The sequence below is a fragment of the Coffea arabica genome, chromosome 5e (assembly GCF_036785885.1).
Source record: "Coffea arabica cultivar ET-39 chromosome 5e, Coffea Arabica ET-39 HiFi, whole genome shotgun sequence".
In the NCBI taxonomy this organism is placed as follows: Eukaryota; Viridiplantae; Streptophyta; class Magnoliopsida; order Gentianales; family Rubiaceae; genus Coffea; species Coffea arabica.
The window spans coordinates 51757164-51777224 of record NC_092318.1 but is presented as its reverse complement, the minus strand read 5'-3'; the positions used below and the strand labels follow the sequence as shown (position 1 = coordinate 51777224).

At 37.3% G+C, this 20061-nt stretch overlaps 4 protein-coding genes and 1 long non-coding RNA gene across 5 annotated transcripts; 2 read left to right on the top strand and 3 right to left on the bottom strand.

Moving 5' to 3' along the window:
* Positions 1-2266: 2266 nt before the first annotated feature.
* Positions 2267-4305, top strand: LOC113688257 (protochlorophyllide reductase, chloroplastic). Its single transcript, XM_027206028.2, has 5 exons — positions 2267-2437; positions 2570-2668; positions 2870-3380; positions 3504-3862; positions 3973-4305. The coding sequence occupies exons 1-5, from the start codon at positions 2384-2386 to the stop codon at positions 4126-4128; spliced, it is 1179 nt and encodes a 392-aa protein (XP_027061829.1). The 5' UTR covers positions 2267-2383; the 3' UTR covers positions 4129-4305.
* A 216-nt stretch (positions 4306-4521) lies between these two features.
* Positions 4522-7311, bottom strand: LOC113688256 (lanC-like protein GCR2). Its single transcript, XM_027206027.2, has 6 exons — positions 6920-7311; positions 6608-6786; positions 6066-6177; positions 5847-5963; positions 5456-5767; positions 4522-5080 (listed from the first exon to the last, which is right to left on the bottom strand). The coding sequence occupies exons 1-6, from the start codon at positions 7088-7090 to the stop codon at positions 4742-4744; spliced, it is 1230 nt and encodes a 409-aa protein (XP_027061828.2). The 5' UTR covers positions 7091-7311; the 3' UTR covers positions 4522-4741.
* Positions 7312-7981: 670 nt separating this feature from the next.
* LOC113687974 (ribosome biogenesis protein BRX1 homolog 1) lies at positions 7982-10994 on the top strand. Its single transcript, XM_027205546.2, has 9 exons — positions 7982-8181; positions 8412-8625; positions 8759-8900; positions 9149-9227; positions 9361-9485; positions 9606-9707; positions 9981-10049; positions 10140-10238; positions 10569-10994. The coding sequence occupies exons 2-9, from the start codon at positions 8429-8431 to the stop codon at positions 10698-10700; spliced, it is 945 nt and encodes a 314-aa protein (XP_027061347.1). The 5' UTR covers positions 7982-8181; positions 8412-8428; the 3' UTR covers positions 10701-10994.
* A 404-nt stretch (positions 10995-11398) lies between these two features.
* LOC140006734 (uncharacterized) lies at positions 11399-11719 on the bottom strand. The gene is made up of 2 exons (XR_011814527.1): positions 11603-11719; positions 11399-11515 (listed from the first exon to the last, which is right to left on the bottom strand). It is a non-coding gene; the product is annotated as an uncharacterized lncRNA (long non-coding RNA).
* Positions 11720-11899: 180 nt separating this feature from the next.
* On the bottom strand, positions 11900-13549 carry LOC113687975 (stem-specific protein TSJT1). Its single transcript, XM_027205547.2, has 4 exons — positions 13093-13549; positions 12700-12940; positions 12412-12532; positions 11900-12301 (listed from the first exon to the last, which is right to left on the bottom strand). The coding sequence occupies exons 1-4, from the start codon at positions 13308-13310 to the stop codon at positions 12105-12107; spliced, it is 777 nt and encodes a 258-aa protein (XP_027061348.1). The 5' UTR covers positions 13311-13549; the 3' UTR covers positions 11900-12104.
* Between the last annotated feature and the right edge of the window lie 6512 nt (positions 13550-20061).

Sequence of the window (20061 nt, the reverse complement as noted above, 5' to 3'; positions counted from 1 at the left end):
GAAAATTGTGATCATTTGTGTCAAATCAAGACGAGTCTCTCTTCCACCTTGGTTGGTTGCATTCCATTTCTGATAAATTGATTTATATGGATATAGATAAACAACTCAAATCTATAAATATAATTTATTTAAATGGTCATCCATATCTATTTAAACTTGTTTATTAGGATGGATAAGTGGATATGGATTCAAATTGCCATTTCTAATTGTTGATGACTAAATTCCATAAAAAAAAATTGGAAAAAAATCCTTCAATTATCCTAAATTGTTTCAAATTGGATATTTGGGGATTAGAATTGCGTTTGTTGATATTTTAAGGACTAAAACTCCACACGGATAAAAATGCTATTTTCTTGCCTAAATTTCCAAAAACTCGAGCTAATTTCGAGCTCGAGTTCGAACTAGAAATCGAGCTAAATTCGAGCGAAATGCGAGCCAGAAAATCGAGCTGCTCGCGAGCCATAATTCGAGCTAAGCTCGCGAGTCATAAGCGAGTCGATCTCGAACTTGCCTTTTCTTAAATCGAGCCGAGCTCGAGCTTCATTTTACGAGCTCGAACTCGAGCTCGAGCTCGAACTCGAGCTTGCATATAAATTAGTCTAACTCGACTCGATAATTTTAAAACTCGACTCGGCTCGGCTCGTTTGCACCCCTATGCAGGGCGTATGTCTAAATATATAACAGTCATGACTTGAACTTCAACCTTAGGATTGCAAAACGAGTCGAGTAGAGTTAAGTGTAGTTTTGGTCTTATCGAGTTTTGACTCAATTTTGCGAGACTCGAACTCAACGGGCATTCATTCTAAAACTTGAGTTTGGAACACTACTTCAAGCCTAATTGAACTTGAGATCAAGCATAACTGAGATTTAAAATTTTTATTTTTTTAAAATAGATGAAGTAGACATTTCACCCTAATAAATAATCAAAGATAAAGGAGGCACAACAAATTTCACCACTAAAATACAAAATATTAAAATTTTATGAACTCAATTTAGCTCAACAAGTTCAGTACCTATAAGTTCGACTCGACTCGACTGTTTCGCCAGACTAGTTCAATCTAAACTTGAGCTTGAGGTTAATTGAGCTCAAACTCAGCGATTGAGCTGGCTTTCGAGTGCTTGCAAGTCGGTTTGAATTGTTTGCGGCTCTAATGAAACTCACCAATTATGGCCTTAAACAAATGTAGTCTTTCAAAAATTGGTATTATTTTTGTAGCGTTACTTATTGAAAATCTTCTGCACAAAAATTAATTGATTTTTTTTTTAATAAACTGCTAAAGCATATAATATTTTCAAATATCGAAGTGAGGTAAATATGCAGAACTTTTTACTGTTTCATGTCTTTTCCTTTTCAAAAATTTTTTTTTGGAGTAACGTAAGATGCAATATATTTTTCTCTAACATTTTCGGGGTCATTTTTTTGGAAAAAAAAATACAAAACTGGATCTCATCCCCATGGATATTTTAATCCAATAACTACTAAAATGAGGGAATTTTTCTCCTTTCATATTTCTGTTAGTTTTGGCTGCCAATGTAGAAGTTAAAGTGCTAAAAAATAAACACTATAGGATAAAGTGATTCTGGGACTAAACATTAAGGGGTTTTACTATCATTTACCCTTGAAAAGAATATCCATTTTCCCTTTCAAATATAGAGTTCCAATTTTGGAAGTGAACTAAAGTAAGCATAATTCGTACAAAATGAGAAACTATCTTAAACTTGATAGATCGCCTCCTACTTTGTATACTTTTTTTCAATCAGAATTTTGAAATTGGAATTATACATCACATTTTATAATTCTAATGCTAATCCTTTTCTTTCTATCTTTCTTGGTAGAAATTTAGAGCTATTGCTGGTCTATATATAATATATGTCTCTATGTCATCCTTTGTCCAGACACCGCGCGGCTGGGTTTTTACAGAGATAAGGCCGAGGCATGAGGCGCTTTATTAATCGTTACAACTCCACTCATCTCTGCGAACCATATCCGCAACAGTCAGCAGCCCTGCAGGCCCATAACTGCAGAGAGTGGGCTTTGGGCAGTGGACCTGAACATCCCTTTCTATCCCCACAGACTTCCGGGCTATCTTAAGAAGGAGTATAAAAATGTAAGAGGAAATCCAAACCTCAAGTCCTCATTGGTCGACTGGAATTGACATGGCATATAATTCCACAGATAATTATCTTATCCGCACCTCCTTTTCATATCCAAGGGACTGCAGCTCTGCCTGATGACACCCCCACCCTACCAATATATAGAAGCTTCGTTTCTTGAAAGTATCATACAAAGATAAAAAGAAGATTTTTAGCATAGAATAAAAATCTTGAGTTACAATTTCTTTTCTGCTGTGACACTAAGCAAAAACCAACAAGTTAGTATCCAATGGCTCTTCAGGCTGCTGCTCTCCTCCCTTCCACTTTCTCCTTCTCCAAAGAAGTCTGCAATCTGCTCCTTCTTCCTTCCTATTATTTACAGTTTTTGTTTTTTTAACTGCTAGTCTTATTAACTTAAAGCTTGTTAATTATTAATCTTTATTTTTTTTTCCTTTTTGTTGTTTTGGCGCTGCAGGGAAAAGTTGGTGCATCACTAAAAGACTCTAGTCTATTTGGCAAATCATTGTCAGACCAAATCAAGTCTGACATCAGCTCCTCCTCATTGAAGATCAAGGTACTTCCATTTCCATTGGTGACCCAAGTTGTGATTATTTTCAATTTGTCTGAACATATTCGTGATATGTATTAATTTTATTTTATTTTATTTTTTTTGCTGGGAATTACAGTCCCTGAAATTTTATGTTTTACTGTGATGGCTCTAAGTATGCTGTTCGGTGCATGGATGTTCATTCGTTGAGATCTCATTTTCTTTCAGAGAGCTGTAAGAGCCGAGGCAGTCATTACAGCAACTCCGGCCGTCAACCGAGCAACAGCAGAAGGGAAAAAGACCTTAAGAAAGGGCACTGTTGTGATAACTGGAGCATCCTCCGGACTAGGTCTTGCAACAGCCAAAGCTCTGGCTGAAACTGGCAAATGGCACGTAATCATGGCCTGCAGAGATTTTCTTAAGGCTGAGAGAGCTGCAAAGTCGGTTGGCATGACCAAGGAGAACTACACAATAATGCATTTGGATCTTGGCTCTCTGGACAGTGTTCGCCAATTTGTCGACACCTTCAGAAGATCTGGACGCCCTCTTGATGTCTTGGTCTGCAACGCTGCTGTGTACTTGCCAACTGCTAAAGAGCCTACTTTTACTGCTGAAGGATTTGAGTTGAGTGTTGGGGTTAACCACCTTGGACACTTCCTCCTTGCAAGATCGCTGCTTGATGACATGAACCAGTCTGACTACCCCTCAAAGAGACTCATTATTGTTGGCTCAATCACAGGTATCAGCTGATACAGTGTAGTTCAAGTCAGAGGTTAGATTACTCTTCATACCTGATCCAGCTTAATTGACAAATAGGGACTGATGCTAGAATTTGGTTTTCCTCTTGAAAAATAAATCCCAGGGAATACTAATACATTGGCTGGAAATGTACCTCCAAAGGCCAGTCTTGGTGATTTGAGGGGTCTTGCTGGTGGTTTAAATGGGCTTAACACCGCATCCATGATTGATGGTGGAGACTTTGATGGTGCCAAGGCATACAAGGATAGCAAAGTGTGCAACATGCTTACTATGCAAGAGTTCCACCGCCGATACCACGAGGATACAGGCATCACCTTTGCTTCCCTTTACCCAGGCTGCATTGCAACCACAGGCCTATTCAGGGAGCACATCCCCTTGTTCAGGTTCCTCTTCCCTCCATTCCAAAAGTACGTCACAAAAGGATTCGTATCCGAAGAAGAAGCTGGCAAGAGACTTGCACAGGTAGAAACATGTCACGCAATGGATAGAAGACATACATGAATATATGCAATATTTACATACTTTAATCTAGAGCTTATGTCTTCTGAACATGATCTTGGTTGTTGATACAGGTTGTAAGTGATCCAAGTTTGACAAAATCAGGTGTCTACTGGAGCTGGAACAAGGACTCAGCTTCTTTCGAGAACCAATTGTCTCAAGAGGCCAGTGATGTCGAAAAAGCCCGCAAAGTGTGGGAAATCAGTGAGAAACTTGTTGGTTTGGCTTAAAAAAATCCTCATCATTTTCTTGACTAACTTCGCCGCGGCAGATGAAATTCAAGGGTGAGAGACTCTGAGATTTAGAATTGAGAAGTTCGGTTGTTGTAATCAATTTCGCATTTTGTAAAATTTGAGTTAAAATGTCAATAAAATCACTCAAACCCTATCTTTGAGACTTAAATCAAATTGTCCAGGGTAATTTTATGCAGTAGGAATATTAAAGAAGCATGATCTGTAAGTCACGAACAAATACGCAAGCACATATCATTCCGTTCTCAAACTGAGGTATATCCAAGCAGCTTGAACAATTGGAAGAAAGGGCCAAGTTACTAGAAACCAAGCAAATCATCTGACAATGAAATAAAACAACATCAATTTGAAAAGAGCCCAAAGTAGAAGATGTTTAGCATACCAATCAAAAAGATGTGCATATCATCCTCAATAAACGTAACATTCACAGAATATTTTATGAAGTACTGACTTAATGTGTAAACTAATACGCTAAGTACCAACTATAAACAACTTGACTTCTAACCTCAAAGATCAAATTTTCATATAGAAACAAAACCGTGCATACATGGGAAGCAAATATCTACATTCGGCTCATTCTAAGTATACAAAACTAGAGTTCATAAGCAGGAAACCTAGCAGCAGAAGGTTCAGCAATGTCAAGAAACAGATAAGCCATTCCTCCAATGCCTTCAAATAATGAGTATGGCCGATCACCTCCATGCATAATACCTTCTGAAATAAGAGTTTTAGCTCTATCATGCAGAAAGCTGGCAAATGCCTTGGCCCTGTACAAGTACTCCACTCTACCCGTCATCCTATAGAGTGAAAGAAAAACATAAGTATTCCCGCTGATGCCATGACACAGACCCACTCGTTTGAGTAGACCACGATTCCATACCACCTCCCCAGCATCAACAGCACCTTGTAGAAACTCCTTGCTGCTGAATACCTGAAAACAAGAGCAACTTATAAGCTCCAAGAAACCTTTTCTTTTTCTTCAAATGTGGAGGTTATTGAGGAATCAGATCAGTTTGGCATATATAATTGGTATACCAATTAGCAGCCGACATGGCCAAGAAATCAACCTACGCATAGAGATCCATCAAACCACTCTAAGCCTCCCCTCTCTAGTTTCTTTTGAAAGGCGCGAATAGAGAAAGTAGTTGAGCTTTGTATAAACATCAGTTACTTCCAATCAGATCTGGGGAGTTATGCCCAATTGTTAATTGCTAAAGGAATGTTTGTTCTGCAATGACTCAATCTTCTTTCCTTAAATTCCTTGACTTTGTGACCAACATATACAAGGCAGGCAAAGGGTGTGTACCTCGGCTGCTTTAGTGAGAGTCAGAGCAATTCCAGGAGCACCATGGCACCAGTGTACAAGACGGTCAGTTTCACTGCCCTCACTGGAAGGGTAATTTCCACTGGGAAATCGATTCTTGACCATGTACCGTAGGGTGCCCTTGACATCTTCGATCTCATCTGGCTTCAGCTCCATGTCCATCAATATATACATTATTCCAGCTAGTCCATGTGCAGCTCCCCAATATTTTTTCCCATGCCATTCATACATCAAAGGACATCTTCCTTTAGCCAATTTTCTACCAGACTTGATGATTTCGTCAACAACTGCTCTCTGCAAAATGTTAGGGCATTACATCTGATATAAGAAGTAAGAAAATGCCAACAACTTAAAATGTTTGTAAAGGCTTTACCATTTCAGTGGAAGATACAGTATCTTTACCAAGGTTTTTATTCAGAAATGTGGATGCCCACAAGAACCCAGCTCTTCCATACAATAGTTCATTTGGAAGCTCTTTGGGAAGCTTAATCTTCACCAGAAGTAAAAACATAGGGCAAACAATTAAACAAATTATGAAAGTGTCCATATAGAAGGGCGAATAAAGAAAAAAGCCAAGGAAGATAGTGTTTACCTCCCTGAATTTAGTTAAAAAGTACCCAGACAGCCGATCATCACCACTGTGCTTTGCCACAACAGCACCAAGAGCATAAACACCAGCTTGCCCACATATGAATGTTACACGCCTGCAAATTAACAATAAGTCAGATATGCAGCATAATCCATCAATTGGATATGCTCCTGTACAAGCCCCAAAGGAAGGAATGAAATTGCCTTGATCAAGCAAAACAGCATGTATAGGCAGCTAATTGCCCAATTTGTTGTTTACTTGTAAAACAACAATCAAATTAAAGAAAATTAGACTGCTCCAGATTCTACATTCTGTCATCCCTACTTTCACTTAATTCCAAATCAGATTTCGTCTAAATTCAGCACTTTAATGAGGGAGTACCTCAAACTGAACATCCTTTCTCTTTCTCCTATCATTATTGCTCGAATTTTAAGGACCTAAGTTTTCCATCCATAAGTTCTTGTCCAAATGTGCACTTAATGCACATACATTCTTGCCCCAGAGAAACAACCTTTAAGCAAAAAAGCACACAAGTCAGCCATTACCCTGAGCCACTAGCAGCAGAATCACAAGCTTTAATGATCTCAGAGGAAAGAAGAAGATCTTTCTTGTCTTTGGTAATCTGGTAAGCTTTAAACAACAGAAAAGCAGTTCCCAGAGTGCCTGTGTAAAGTGTGTAGTCAGTAACACGTTTTCCTCTAGCTCCCCATGTCTCCTTCACCACCTGAAGAATTCGTGCCAGAAGGAAAAGGGCATATTCAGAAACACAAAAGGGGACCATCTTGCAAGCAAATACCATAAAAAATTTTCAAGAAGGGAGGGGAGACACGAGCAAGTGAAGAATAAATGATACACACTGTTTTTTTGAGATCCAAAGCGTCGTTCTTGAGCCTTTCAAAGAGGGTTTTGCAGGGAAGATGGAGAAGCTTTTCGAGCGACCCCTTGGCTCTGTCAGAAGCTGAGTCTATTTCCACAGAAGATTCTGGGAGGTAGTCTGGCATTTCATTTGGTAAGAAACGGTCGGCCATCTCTGTTGCTGTTTCTTTGTGGGCGTTTGTTTAGTTTATTTATGGTTTTCTTTTCTGCTGACGATTTATGTGGAGCTGCTCATACTAGAACTAGCAGAACACAAACGGGGGTGCTGTGGGTGCAAAATAGAATTGGACTCTTCTAGCTCTTCTTGAATGGAATTTTGGGAGTGGGTGCTTGGGTCTCGGGTACAATTCTGAAGAAGATCTCCAAATTAGAATTAGAAGTACTGCACACGTGTGACAATTACAGTATATATGTAAACCACTGAGGTTTGGCTCAGTGGCCGCCGCATCCTTTGATTCAATGAGGTATACAATTTTTCCGTAGAATAAAATAGATTGAATTATATAAATGTTATCGTTATGAAAAAAAATTACACTATATATATATAGATATATGTACTATATAATAGAACAAATTGTGAAAGTACAAATAACAAAAAAAGGAGTGTAATTAATATTTCTCTGTATACATATGTACATACATACATATATATATATATATACATATACACACGCATATACATATATGCACACACGTTGTAACATCAGAAGTCACTGGTCAAAATGAATATTGTCTTTTCTGCTATAAGAAATCTTGGACAATAGTACAACAAAATAAGAAAGTAAGCATTGAGTGTAAGAAATTAAGCATTGCACAAATATTGTTTTGGATAATAACTTGGATCATAACAATACTAGAATTAGCTAATTAACAGCTTTAAGATTGTTAATTTCCCTACAGAATTTTCCTTATTTCTTAAACAATCACATTTGAAAAATTGCTAGTACATTTTATAATAGTACTAATTATTTTTACTTGATTTGCATTTTGAGACAGTTCTTGTATAATGGGTGGGCCAGTTTATGGACCTCTTTCTTCGATCCTAAGCGGCCGAACCCAAAACTTAAGCCCCATATCTTTGTTGCCAGCGGCGTCTGCTTAAACCCCAAAACCCCCAACCTCCTTCGCCCGTCGACCACCAAAAGAACCTGCCACTTTTCCTTGCCACCGCCGTCGACGCCACGCCCCGAGCAGCAAACCGGACTCACTACATCCGACTCTTCGTCAAAGCCCTTCATCCCAGGTATCCTCCTCCATCATCCCCAAGAAAATAAGGCATGACAGCTGTGAGAAGCTGTCCTTCAATTTACCCGCTTCTTTTTTTGCAGAGTTGTTTAGCAAATTATAGGTTTTTTTTAAACAGGGTTTTAATTATCTTGTTTATACCAAATATTTTACTGAAAGGTGCAATTGATTTTGTCTTTAGCTCTTTATTTCATGGTCCCTTATTGGAAATGTGATTGTTGTGCTTAGAATTCCATAAGAATCCAATGGGGAAGAAGAGAAAGCACAGTGAAACTGCTGCTGTGACTGAAGTTAATAAAGAAGACAGTGCAGCAGAGCGGCCTAAAAGGACACTCCTTGGTTGGAAAGATAAGATTGAAGAGAAAAAGGAGAGTGATTCTGTTGTGGGTTTTAGGAATAAAGAGAAGGTCTTGGTCACTTGCTCTCGCCGTATCAGTTTCAGGTCCACGATTCAACTTTTATTTGTTTTTTTGAGTGTTCTGTTGTCTGTTCTTTTATTACATATTCATTTTCTCTGTTGAAATTCTTGTTCGCTTGTTTACTTTCTGCTTGGTTGGAATTCACCATGATTTTAGGTATCGGCATTTAATGTTAAATGTGGTGTCACTTTTGCCACACTGCAAGAAGGATAACAAGGTTGAGTCCAAGGATAGCAAAGGTGCAACCTTGAATGAGCTAGTTGAGCTGAAGGGTTGTTCTTCTTGTTTGTTTTTTGAGGTATGAATTAGGGTTGACTATGATTATCTGATTACAAACTTCTTTGGGGATGAATGCGAGTTATTCAAAAAGCATTGGTTTTTCAGTATTTACTAAACTAGGAGCAGAATTTGAAACTTGACTTTTAAGTTTGCTCAGTATAAAAGGCAGTTGAGGGTTTTGTGGATCCAAAAACGCTGTGTTAGGTCTGTAACTTGTCTAATGTTCTTTTCCTGGTATAACTCGTTCTTTGGTTTTTGTGATTTCAGTGTAGAAAAGGTAGGGACCTTTATCTTTGGATGGCCAAGTGCCCAAACGGTCCATCTGTGAAGTTTTTAGTTAATGCTGGTTAGTAGTAACCCTTCTTGATCTTTGTATTTTCTCCTTTCATTAGCTTTGCTTTGTCAAGTTATATTTGGAGATTTTGGAGGTCCTAACTACCCCCTCTATGTGTGCGCGTGTGGGCATGTTACACATGTAGTGCACACAATGGAAGAACTAAAGCTCACTGGAAATCACTTGAAGGGTTCACGCCCAATCTTAACTTTCTCAACTAATTTTGACAAGGATCCCCACTGGAAGCTTCTGAAAGAGATGATCATGCAGGTTTGTATACATATTCTTCCTATTTGAATGGCAAGTTCTTTCTAGTCATTACTTGACGATATTTTGACTTCTTGCTGATGTATAGTCAGTATTGTTGACTTCATTCTTTCCTTGAACCAGATATTTGGAAGTCCTAAGGACCACAGGAAATCTAAACCATACCATGATCATATCTTTGTTTTTTCCATTATTGATGACCATGTATGGTTTAGGAATTACCAGGTTTGTGATGCTTCAGATATCTCCTCTGTTAAAGTCTTGCTTTTCATGTTGATGGTGGTTTATTTAGAAGTGTATCTGTGGAACCCTGAGGCATGCATGTTTCTTTGTGCTCTGTTACTTTTGGCAAGTTCTTGACATGCAAAGTATGGAAAATAAAAAAGCTATTCATCTTTGATTTCTACTGCTTTGGAGTTACTATTAACATTTTCAGTATATGCTTGCACATTGATGAGAACAATTGTCACCAGTATTTTGTCTGCATCTCTGATGCAGATATCTTGCCCTCATACTGGAACCCAGAAAATAGATCGTTCAGACCTGGAGAAGATGACCCTTGTTGAGGTTTGCACTAATGAGATCTGCTGTAGCACACACAGTATGGGATGATGCATGCATATGTACATTTGGATTGATTTTAACATTTTTGAATAGGTTGGTCCAAGATTTTGTCTGAATCCGATCAAGATTTTTGGAGGTAGTTTTGGAGGCCCTACGTTGTATGAAAATCCATTTTATGTTTCACCAAACCAGGTTAGATAACTTCCTCAATCTTTTGCTGCTTTTAGTGAGTAGTTAATTGTCGCTTGATTCTTTTTCCCAAATCAACTTGAATTGTTTAGCGGCACAGGTAAATTGTGGTCCTTGGTCTTCCAGAAAATTAGCATCTTGTATTTGCTTTCCTTGATAAGTTTTAGGTAGTAGCTATATGTGGCTGTAAAATTCTTGTTATATGATGGCTGTAATTGGACTTCTGTTGCTTAAATACTTTAATCCATATTCATAAGCAACTGCTCTGAGCCATAGATTCCCTAACTCAAAGTGCTTATGTTTCATTATCTAATTTCATCGTGCGATGTACAGATCCGTGCTTTGGAGAAAAAGCAGAAGGCTGGGAAGTATGCAAAGAAAATTAAAGCCAAGACTAGGAGGAAGATGCATGAACTGGAGAATCCTCTGCAGGTTGATGAACTTGCACATATGTGGAATGAATGATACAACATTGGCGCAGAGCTTTTAGCATATCATCACTTCAAACTGCCCACCCTTTTGGTGCAAATGAAGACCTTATAAGTATTCAAGTAAAATTTCGTCTTTAATTGTGTTTGTAAGGATCTGCTTCCAAGCAGTGAATGAATGGATGCATTTTAATGTCGGTTGATCTGTAGTATTTGTCAAGAATATGTTGCGAAGGTGTTGGTATCCAGGAGAAAATTTCCATCTTGTCGTTTACACACAGATACTTCTATTAATTTGGAAACAAATGAGGAAGAAAGAATTGTTGTTTAACTCTTTTTAGTCTTGTCGTCAACTCATGTGTAGGGGGGTAAAAGAGAGTGATGATTTTTTAAGCGCTGGTGTATCATTTTACATTTAAATCTATGAAATCCTACTCGGCTACTTGTTTTGGCTCAGTGTTGACAATCCTTTTAATTCGTTATTTTGCTAATAACTGCTAGCTTTGGAGCGATTAAACATTTTGAACTGTGCCTGGAAATTGTTACTGCTAACTTCTGACTTGTAAATTGCACGTATTATCAGCTACCAGTATTGCGTATGTGCGCGTAGACAATGCAAAGCGTTGGATTCAGCTGGTGTTGTCGAGTTGTTAATTGTCTGCATGGAATTAATTCATGTTGTTCCAGAGGTGGTTTTAGATTTAAATTCAATGACCTGATAAGAGAAATCATTGCTTCCGATGAAATCCGGACATTCTGTTGAACTTGAACAATCGAGTTGCCTTTTGTGTCTTAATTTTCACTGGGAAAAGAAACAGGCCCCAAGAGGATCAAAATTGCATCCAGTTTGATCTGTGGCAACATCAAATGCAAATTTACATCTACGTATTCCTTGTGATGGAAGTGGAACTTCTGCAGTTTCAAAAACTTGGCTCTTACCTGAATCTGGATTTGGGGGACTTGAGCAGGGTGATTGGTCATTTGGTTGTCAAATAGACAGTTTTGCTGCCTATCAGATGACACTTCTGTAATTGGAACAAGAAAAAGAGCATTTTAAAAGCTGAGCGTGTCAATTGCCATCTTGGTTTCTAGCTCCAAACCAAAGGAATGCCGATTGTAGCGAAATTTTTTGGCGAACATAAAACTTTTTCTCTAAGCAAGCTCGTGAAATCAGACACAGTAGTCGACTTAATACAGAGATCAATTCAGGCATCCACAGGCAGTTAGAAAATGATAGAGATATCAAGATGCTCAGGTTTTCTTGGTTGAAGAGTGGACGTTATTCATGCATCATCGATTGCAGACTCCACTCAATTTACAATTATCCACCAGGAAAAACACTCACAAAGCTGACTGAAGACTGACAAAATACAAGATTAGAAAAACATCAAACAAACAAGATCTTTAATGTGTTTCGTAACACATCCATAAGCTATATATATTAGATCTGTTCCGTATTCCAATCAACCCAATTAGTTTCACTCCCAACACGAGGAATGCTGTTAACCCTGGAGTAAAGATCCACCTTAAAATTAGCTCCGCACATCGCCCCTTCACTGTCTACCCTTGGCATAGCCCTCATTTTGTTCATCGGATGCTCAAAGCTCATCAGCCCTCCCTCACTGTGAAACATGCACCCTAATTGAAATACAACCAAACCATCAATTAATGGCAGCAAAATTTCTTAAAAAGTAGAAATTTTATGCTTCAAAATATACTACGTACTATATTCCGGTTCCTTTAATTACCTTTTGGGAAGGGAGCATATGACTTGGCACAGCCTGCTTTTATGACAGCTATATCATCTGAAATCACCACAGAACCATCTGCAGCAATGCCCCAGTACAGCTTCACTCCACCATCAGAACCCTGCACCCAAAAAAAAAAAAAAAAGTGTACGAATTTATGATGGAAAGGCAATTAAGTACTGATACAAATGGAGGAGGAGGGAGAGAGGAAGCGTGCCTAACAACAAAAAGTACTGATGCCAGCCAGTACAATTCATTCTATTGATGCTAGCTACCAAGAAAACATACCAGCGCTGCAAACACAGTTCCTCGCTTGCTATCGTACACAACGAAGGCAAAGCTACCGTCAAGATCCTTAATAACCTGGTCAGCTGGGTACGGACCACGGTCCCTCAGAGTCCTATAGGCTTCAATCACAAGCATGGCCTCGTTGCTGCCTTTTGATAGCCCATACTGCTTGATTTGAGCACACAAATTGTTCAAGCTTCCCATGAAGAGGCAGTATATCTCATCATGCCCACAGAACAACCTGCAATCAACCCCTCATTTAGATCCCTGTCTGCGCTTTTTTTGAATCCTTACCAGCTGAGCTGTCGAAACAGACACTCGTACTACTAGAATTTAAAGAAGAATAGCATTTTAAAGAAACGAAAGGGAAAAAAGAAAAGGGGCTGATATTACCTTTGGTTCTTGTGTAGGAGGGACGGTTGGTCTTGTCGAACATAAGAAAGCACAGCAGCATCTCCAAAGCTCAAAGAAAAAGCATCACTGGGGTTAGAAGCGAGAAACTCTTTGAGGGTCTCCTCTGGCATCTTTGGCTTCTTGCTACCATGGTGAGATGCAGGGCTATTAAGCTCATCTGGTGGATGAGCGAATGCCTTGTGAAAGATTGCCAGCATCTTTTCCTCTATCTGAAGCTTGAACCAAATAGTCTATAACTAGCTGATAATTATAAAATCAACTTAAAAATGAGATTCCTCGGTTTTACTATAGAGACGGGATGTGATTGGAACCAGGAACGGTTTTCATTAAACTGAGAGTGATATGGCTTAAACAAAAACAAATGGGACTTTAAAAGAGACGCACCATATACTTGTAGCAAATTGGAAAGGATACAGGATAACACAAACAGGCGATCGAAGGGGGGGGCAGTTTTATCTTTATATAAGGGAGAGACGGACAGAAGTCACAGAGGTGTGGGGTTGATGTGTAAATGATGACAAATTGATGATGATGATGTTGGATAAGGATTCTCGTACTTCGATGACACTATGTCAAATTTGTCAGATTAGATTACATATAATCCCCTATAGTTTTGCATAATACACATCATTCCCTCAAATTCTAAAATAATCATACAATCTCTGTGAATTTATGCAAAGTAAAAAATCATCTACTACGTCTATTGAATCATACACGCATTCAAAAAATTCATATGATGAAATCGTAATATCAACTTTACTTTTTTATGATTTATATGAATATCCGCTCTACTCTCCTTTAATTATTATCTTTATCCATACAATTTTCTTATACTTTTATACAAGATGATTAGCTCATTGTATGATTTAGTATTTAAATAAGGGTAGTCCCAATATTTCAACTAACAATAATGTTACAGAGATTATTTCTCGTCAATTTTTCACTTTACAAGAAATTACAGAGAGATTAAGTGAATATTTTAAAATATTGGAAGGGTTACATGGCAATAAATGAAATAATTAGAAGGTTATGCGTAATGTACCAATCTTTTGTTTATTTTCTTCCAACAGCTTTATCCATACCTTTGCAGCGGCAGGAGTCTTCTATGTTATCCTATTACTAGAACAAAGGAAGAGTGCTTAAGCAACTTCTCTTCTGCCTTTCCTCGTCACTCTATTTTTTGGACTTTTCTTTTGTCTCGAACCTCTTGAAATTAAAGGAACCAATGATCATTATCCGTTTCCCTAGGGAGATCTTTTAAGGAGGAGGAAAAAGTAGATTAAACATTTCATTAATGCTTGCGGGTAAAACTTGAGGAGGCTGGAGGGACAGTGAGAGCTCTCCAAATGAGGAAAGTTTGGTTTCGATTCTTATCCAAAACTGGTCAGCATTGTTGAGCAGCCACGCCATTTTTAGAAACCTGTGGGCACATCTGCCTGATTCAAATATAATCTGACCCACAGTTTTGTGAAGACGTTTAGGAAAATGTTATTTACACCCTTATTTTTATTAATCATATTTTTACTATCATTTTGGTTATATAATTTTTATTTATTAAATTTTATAATAAATAAATAATGAGAGTGTAAATAACCAAACATTTATTTCCGAAAATATCAGTCAAATGGCACATGGTTAGAACAATAATCCGATCCTATTTTCCAAAACAAGTCAAAAGAAAGAAGATTAAAGAAAAACCAAAAAAAAACCCATAATCCAACCTTTTTCTTTTGTTGCTTTTCTTTTTCCTTGAAGAAGAGTCCGAAATTTACTATGTGATTGATTTTAAAAAATTAAGAAAAAAGAAAAAGAAAAAGAAAAGGTTTATTCTCTGTGGGCTGTTAGCGTTATCGATGTCCTTACGAGGCGCTCTGACCCAATTTACTACAGCCGCCTTCCAGAGACCCCACGGAATTTGTTGTGTGTTTTGTGGGTTTGTATTTTTAAGTTGGTGAAAGGGTGGATGGAACGACAAACAAGCCCAAACAGAGACACCCACAGCTGGTTCCGGTAAGTATAAGTAGAAGTTTTCCTGGCATCTCTTTTTTGGAGTTTAGGCAAATGGGCTTTCTTGGAGGTGCACGTAAAAAGCCCAAAACCAGTCGGGCTTCTGAGTTAGCTTATTTTGTATTTTTTCAAACAATATCCATTTCAATTGGCCTATTGTTCAAAAACTAGTTTTTCATATATAATGTTACAATAATAGACAAATAAAAACAGTTCATCTATATAATATATTAAAAATAATGCACGAATATACAAATATATATATATATATATGAATTCTATAACATTTTTCACTTATCATCACCACTTACCAGTACCACCACTATCTCCACCCATAAGCTGGTTTGGGCAAGTAGAAGTTTCCCTGGCATCTCTTTTGCAGAGATTAACCAAATGGCCTTTCTTGGAGGTGCACGTAAAAGCCCAAAACCACTCGAGCTTCTGATTTAGCTTTTTTGTACTTTTCAAACAATCTGTTTGGATTTGGCCTATTTTCAAAAAATTAGTTTTCATATAAAATGTTACAATAATATATAAATAAAAATAACTTTAAAAATATCTTATCCATATAATATATTAAAAATAACTCACAAATATACAAAGAAAAATTCTACAACATCTTCCACCTATTACTAGGGCAATGCATTGAAATAGAAATCGAAATCGGTAAATCGGAAGTTTGAAATAGAAATTTTTCGAAATTTTGACATGAATTTTCCCGACCGAATTCGATTTCGAAATAGCCAATTCCGATTTCAAATTCGATACCGAATTGAATTCAGAATTCAGTGAATTCCGAATTCACCGAATTCTTTTTTTTTTCTCTTGTTCAAAAAGGGAAAAACCTGTTCAAATTTAATGTAGTCCCCTTGGAGAATACTTATACAACCATTCGGTCCATTCCAGTTCAAATTTCAAATACAAAACAATTCCAGTAAATAATACAAATCAACTATTATCAAATAATACAAATGTAAGCAACGAATTTGGTCCATACAAACCTCCTCCTCCGTGGCTTAGTCGGCTCAGTCGTCGTCCGAAAGCCCCAATCCTTAGGCTTCACAAACCTCCTCCTCGACACCCATGCCGAGCTCGATCTCACTGTCCAATCCACAGTTGACGCCTTCTTCGCCGCCGAGAAGCCTCGCTATGTCATCCTCTCCGCCACTAAAGTCAGCGGCATCCACGCCAACAACACCTACCCTGCTGATTTCATTACCATCAACCTTTAAATCCAAACCAACGTTATCACTTCCTCATTCTCCCATGGTGTCAAGAAACTTCTCTTCCTCGGCTCCTCTTGCATTTATCCCAAATTCGCCCCCCAACCCATCCCGGAAAGCGCGCTGTTGACAGGTTCTTTGGAGCCCACAAACAAATGGTACGCGGTTGCCAAGATTGCTCGGATTAAAATGTGCCGGGCTTATAGACTGCAACACAAATTCGATGCGATTTCGGCAATGCTCACGAATTTGATGTGGCTGAATAGGGAAGAGGTAAGAGGTGGCTGCGGTAGGGGAAGACTCTTGAGAGACGATGAGGAAGAGGCGGCGGAAGAGTAACAAGAGAACAGATTAGGTTTTTGCAATTTCAATTGTTAGATGTATTATTAACTTATTTTGTTATATAATATATATTATATATAAATATTATTAATCGAATTCGAAATCATATTTCCTATTTCAAATTCCCAATTCGAAATCGGTAATTCCGATTTCAAAAATTATATTTTCGAATTCGATCCGATTTCGACCAATTCGAAATCGGAATTACCGAATTGCATTCCGAATTACCGAAATTCCAAATTCAATTCAAAATCGGTCGGTAAATCGGAATTTTTCAAATTTGCACACCCTTACCTATTACCACTACCATTTCAACCCATTATCGCCACTACCCCTTTTCTCTTTCTTTCTCCTTCCCCTCCTCCTCCTCTCTCTTTTTTCTCATGTCCTTCCTCCTCCTCCCTATCCCCTTCCCTCTTCCTCCTCCCTTCCCCTCCCCTTTCTTGCAGCCCCTCCATCTCCTCCTCTCCCAACCCTAATCTAGCCTCAACTAGATCGCGATAGGGAAGAGGGGAGGGGAAGGACCAAATTGGGCGGGAGACGGGGGTTGGTGGGAAAGGGGAAGGGAGGAGAAAAATGGAAGGAAAAGAAGGGAGAAGAAAGGAGAGGGAGGGGATGGTGGCTGTGGGTGGTGATGGTTTGTGAGTGGTAATGTTAATTTTTAAAAATGTATTCTAATATTTTTTTAATTTTAAATAGTACCCAAAAATATATTCCAAAAATCCTTTCAAAAACACCGCATAAAAAACATTCAAAATAAAAATTTTTCATATACACTGCTGTAGCAAATACATTTCAAAAATCCCTCCAAATAGTGTTTTTTTTCTTTAAAAGATTATGTGTAACTTACAATTATGTAATCAATATTCACATTTTTTTTTAATATAAGTGGGAGGTCTCAAGTTGGAGATCTCTCACTTACATTCTATCCCTCTGTACCATCCGACTCATTTCCTCCATGAATCAATATTAACATACTATAGCTAGTCAACACATAGTGAAATAGGTATTAACATAAATTTAGGTCAAACTTAAAATTAAAGATATATAACTCTTAAGTCCTTAACCTTGAATGTCTTAATATTAGAGTAGATTAAAGCCTCGTTGGCAAAACTATAGAATGTTAGAATAAGTCATCTAAATGAAATTTATTAGTTTCCCATACACTTAGTGATGATCCAATAATATATTATATTGGTGCAACTTAGATACAGTAATTTGAATATGTTCTTATTTGTCAAAAATTATTTGATTGCATTATAAATATATTTTTAAAATTTTTCAATCATATTTTTATCTCATATACATCACATCATTAAAATCACTACAGTGCTTTTCACAAAATTATTACAAATAATCACCTATCCAAACACACATGTTATACATTGTTTTCTGGAGTTGAGTAGGGATACCCAAGAATTTCTTGGGTAAACAAGCAAAAAAATTTTCTATTAATTTCCTTTCTTTTTGCACCAATAGCGGCACTTATCTATCTATGGATCATTTTAAGTTGAAACATTGTAAAGAAAATCATTGAACGGATAAGAACAACAGAACATGTATCCCAATATCTTCAAAACTTAGCAGCACAAGAACTGGATATAGCTAATGCATTCATGCAATGTCCATGTTTTCAAGCAAAATTTTTTAAATAGCAACCTTCTTACCCTGTCTAAAGTTTTTCTGTTATTTCCAAGTAAAAATCCTTCAATATAGAACTCAAAATTTTGTAAACAAAAATGAGTAGCCACTCTTTCTCCAAGTTAAGGTTGTGTTTGGATTGCATTTTTCATGATTTTTCATGGAAAAATTACTGTAGCGATTTGATGTATGTGAGGAAAAAAGGTAATTGGGAAATGTGATCACGGAAAACGACGTAATTTTCGGACGAAAAATCACAATCCAAACAAGGCCTTTGCTATGGTAGGATCTTCATGGTGTATCCTTTTTTCTCCTTAATTTAAATCACATAAACCCCAATATTTTATAAACTTCCAGAATTCTAATTATATAATTAACTCAGAAATCTAAGTCAAGTCGTCAATTTGGAAAAACTTTTCAAGAAACGTATTTAATCGAACAACCATGATGGAGTCTACTTGGATAATAGATTATTTGACGTAAATTTTTTTGAAAAAAATTCTCTAGTACTTTTTTGATATAATGTATGTGAGATAAAAAGTAATTGAAAAATATGTTGATAATGCAGGTAAATAAAAATTGATAAATAAACTACAATCCAACAAGCCCATATTCCTATCATATAATTTTTTTTTGAATACGACAAATTCTATTTTACACATATCCTACTCTATATTAAGAGAAATGGATGGATCCAAAGAGGTCAATGAGGAACTCGAAAGAAACTAAGCCGCCACCAAATCAAATAAATACCTTAACATTCACCGATGAAATTTTCAAAAAATTCTGGATAAGAATGCAAGTCAAAAGAATCCCTCATAACTACTCTAGGATTGATTGGTTCCATATTCCTACCATATAATTGCATTACGGGAAGAATTGAATCCCGAAATGGGTCTCACGGGGCTTTGCTTCTTCTGTCCTTGTCGAAAAGAGGAAATGCTGATAACCCAATGAAAGCGATTCCACCTTGTGCAGATAAGCCCGTGCACATTTCATCATCTTCTGTCGTTAGCGTAATCAGTAGATAGTAATGCCCCCAGCTGCAGCCCCCAGCTCCGCACATGGTCACCACCTTCTCCGTGTACTTTTCTGTCATTTCGTATGTACTACTTTTTTGTCGCTTGTGAAAAGTACGGAACTCGACAGCTCATTCCGATATTATCGCTGGCCACGTCGAAGACCTTCTGCAATATTTCATGTGCGGCTCTGCGACTTGCTTTATCAGCCTTTCGTATTATAATTAAATTATTAAGACTTTTATTTTCTTTGTTTTTTTTTTGGAATATTCGTTGATTATCATAGTCAGCTGCATGTTTTTGTGCTGTCATCGTACTTGTGACAAAGTACGAATGGTTTTTTTTTGGAGAGATCACATAGGATTTGTAGTATTTGGTCAAAATTGTTTCGATACGTTGGTCGGAGCATTTTGGGGGTTTTTTTTTTTTTTTTTTGGAATTTAAGTCGAACATGGGAAAGGAAAAAAGTTATTAGTACGAACTATTAATGATTGAGATAGTGACCATTTGGTAGCCAATGCCAACTTCTTGTTGATGCCATCATGTGTCTGGAGATTCTTAATGGTAATTGGAAAAATTCATAAACTTTATTTAGAAAAAAGAAGAAGAAGAAGAGGAGGCTAGCATCCATCAAGAGCATTTTTCTTGATCATACAAATTAGAGTCAAACAAAGTGGCATAATTTTGTCTTGATTGATAATGATAATAAAGGTATT

Excerpts from the sequence above, each read along its gene's own strand:
- LOC113687974 (XM_027205546.2), top strand. The coding sequence starts at position 8,429 with ATGGGGAAGAAGAGAAAGCACAGTGAAACTGCTGCTGTGACTGAAGTT. Across the intron at positions 8,626-8,758 it reads TCTCGCCGTATCAGTTTCAG|GTATCGGCATTTAATGTTAA; the intron begins GTCCACGATTCA and ends CCATGATTTTAG. Across the intron at positions 10,239-10,568 it reads TTTATGTTTCACCAAACCAG|ATCCGTGCTTTGGAGAAAAA; the intron begins GTTAGATAACTT and ends TGCGATGTACAG.
- LOC113688257 (XM_027206028.2), top strand. The coding sequence starts at position 2,384 with ATGGCTCTTCAGGCTGCTGCTCTCCTCCCTTCCACTTTCTCCTTCTCC. Across the intron at positions 2,669-2,869 it reads CCTCCTCATTGAAGATCAAG|AGAGCTGTAAGAGCCGAGGC; the intron begins GTACTTCCATTT and ends ATTTTCTTTCAG. Across the intron at positions 3,863-3,972 it reads CTGGCAAGAGACTTGCACAG|GTTGTAAGTGATCCAAGTTT; the intron begins GTAGAAACATGT and ends TTGTTGATACAG.
- LOC113687975 (XM_027205547.2), bottom strand. The coding sequence starts at position 13,310 with ATGCTGGCAATCTTTCACAAGGCATTCGCTCATCCACCAGATGAGCTT. Across the intron at positions 12,533-12,699 it reads GAACTGTGTTTGCAGCGCTG|GGTTCTGATGGTGGAGTGAA; the intron begins GTATGTTTTCTT and ends TTTTGGGTGCAG. Across the intron at positions 12,302-12,411 it reads ATATGCTCCCTTCCCAAAAG|GGTGCATGTTTCACAGTGAG; the intron begins GTAATTAAAGGA and ends TATTTCAATTAG.
- LOC113688256 (XM_027206027.2), bottom strand. The coding sequence starts at position 7,090 with ATGGCCGACCGTTTCTTACCAAATGAAATGCCAGACTACCTCCCAGAA. Across the intron at positions 6,787-6,919 it reads CTTTGGATCTCAAAAAAACA|GTGGTGAAGGAGACATGGGG; the intron begins GTGTGTATCATT and ends CGAATTCTTCAG. Across the intron at positions 5,768-5,846 it reads CTGTATCTTCCACTGAAATG|AGAGCAGTTGTTGACGAAAT; the intron begins GTAAAGCCTTTA and ends AACATTTTGCAG.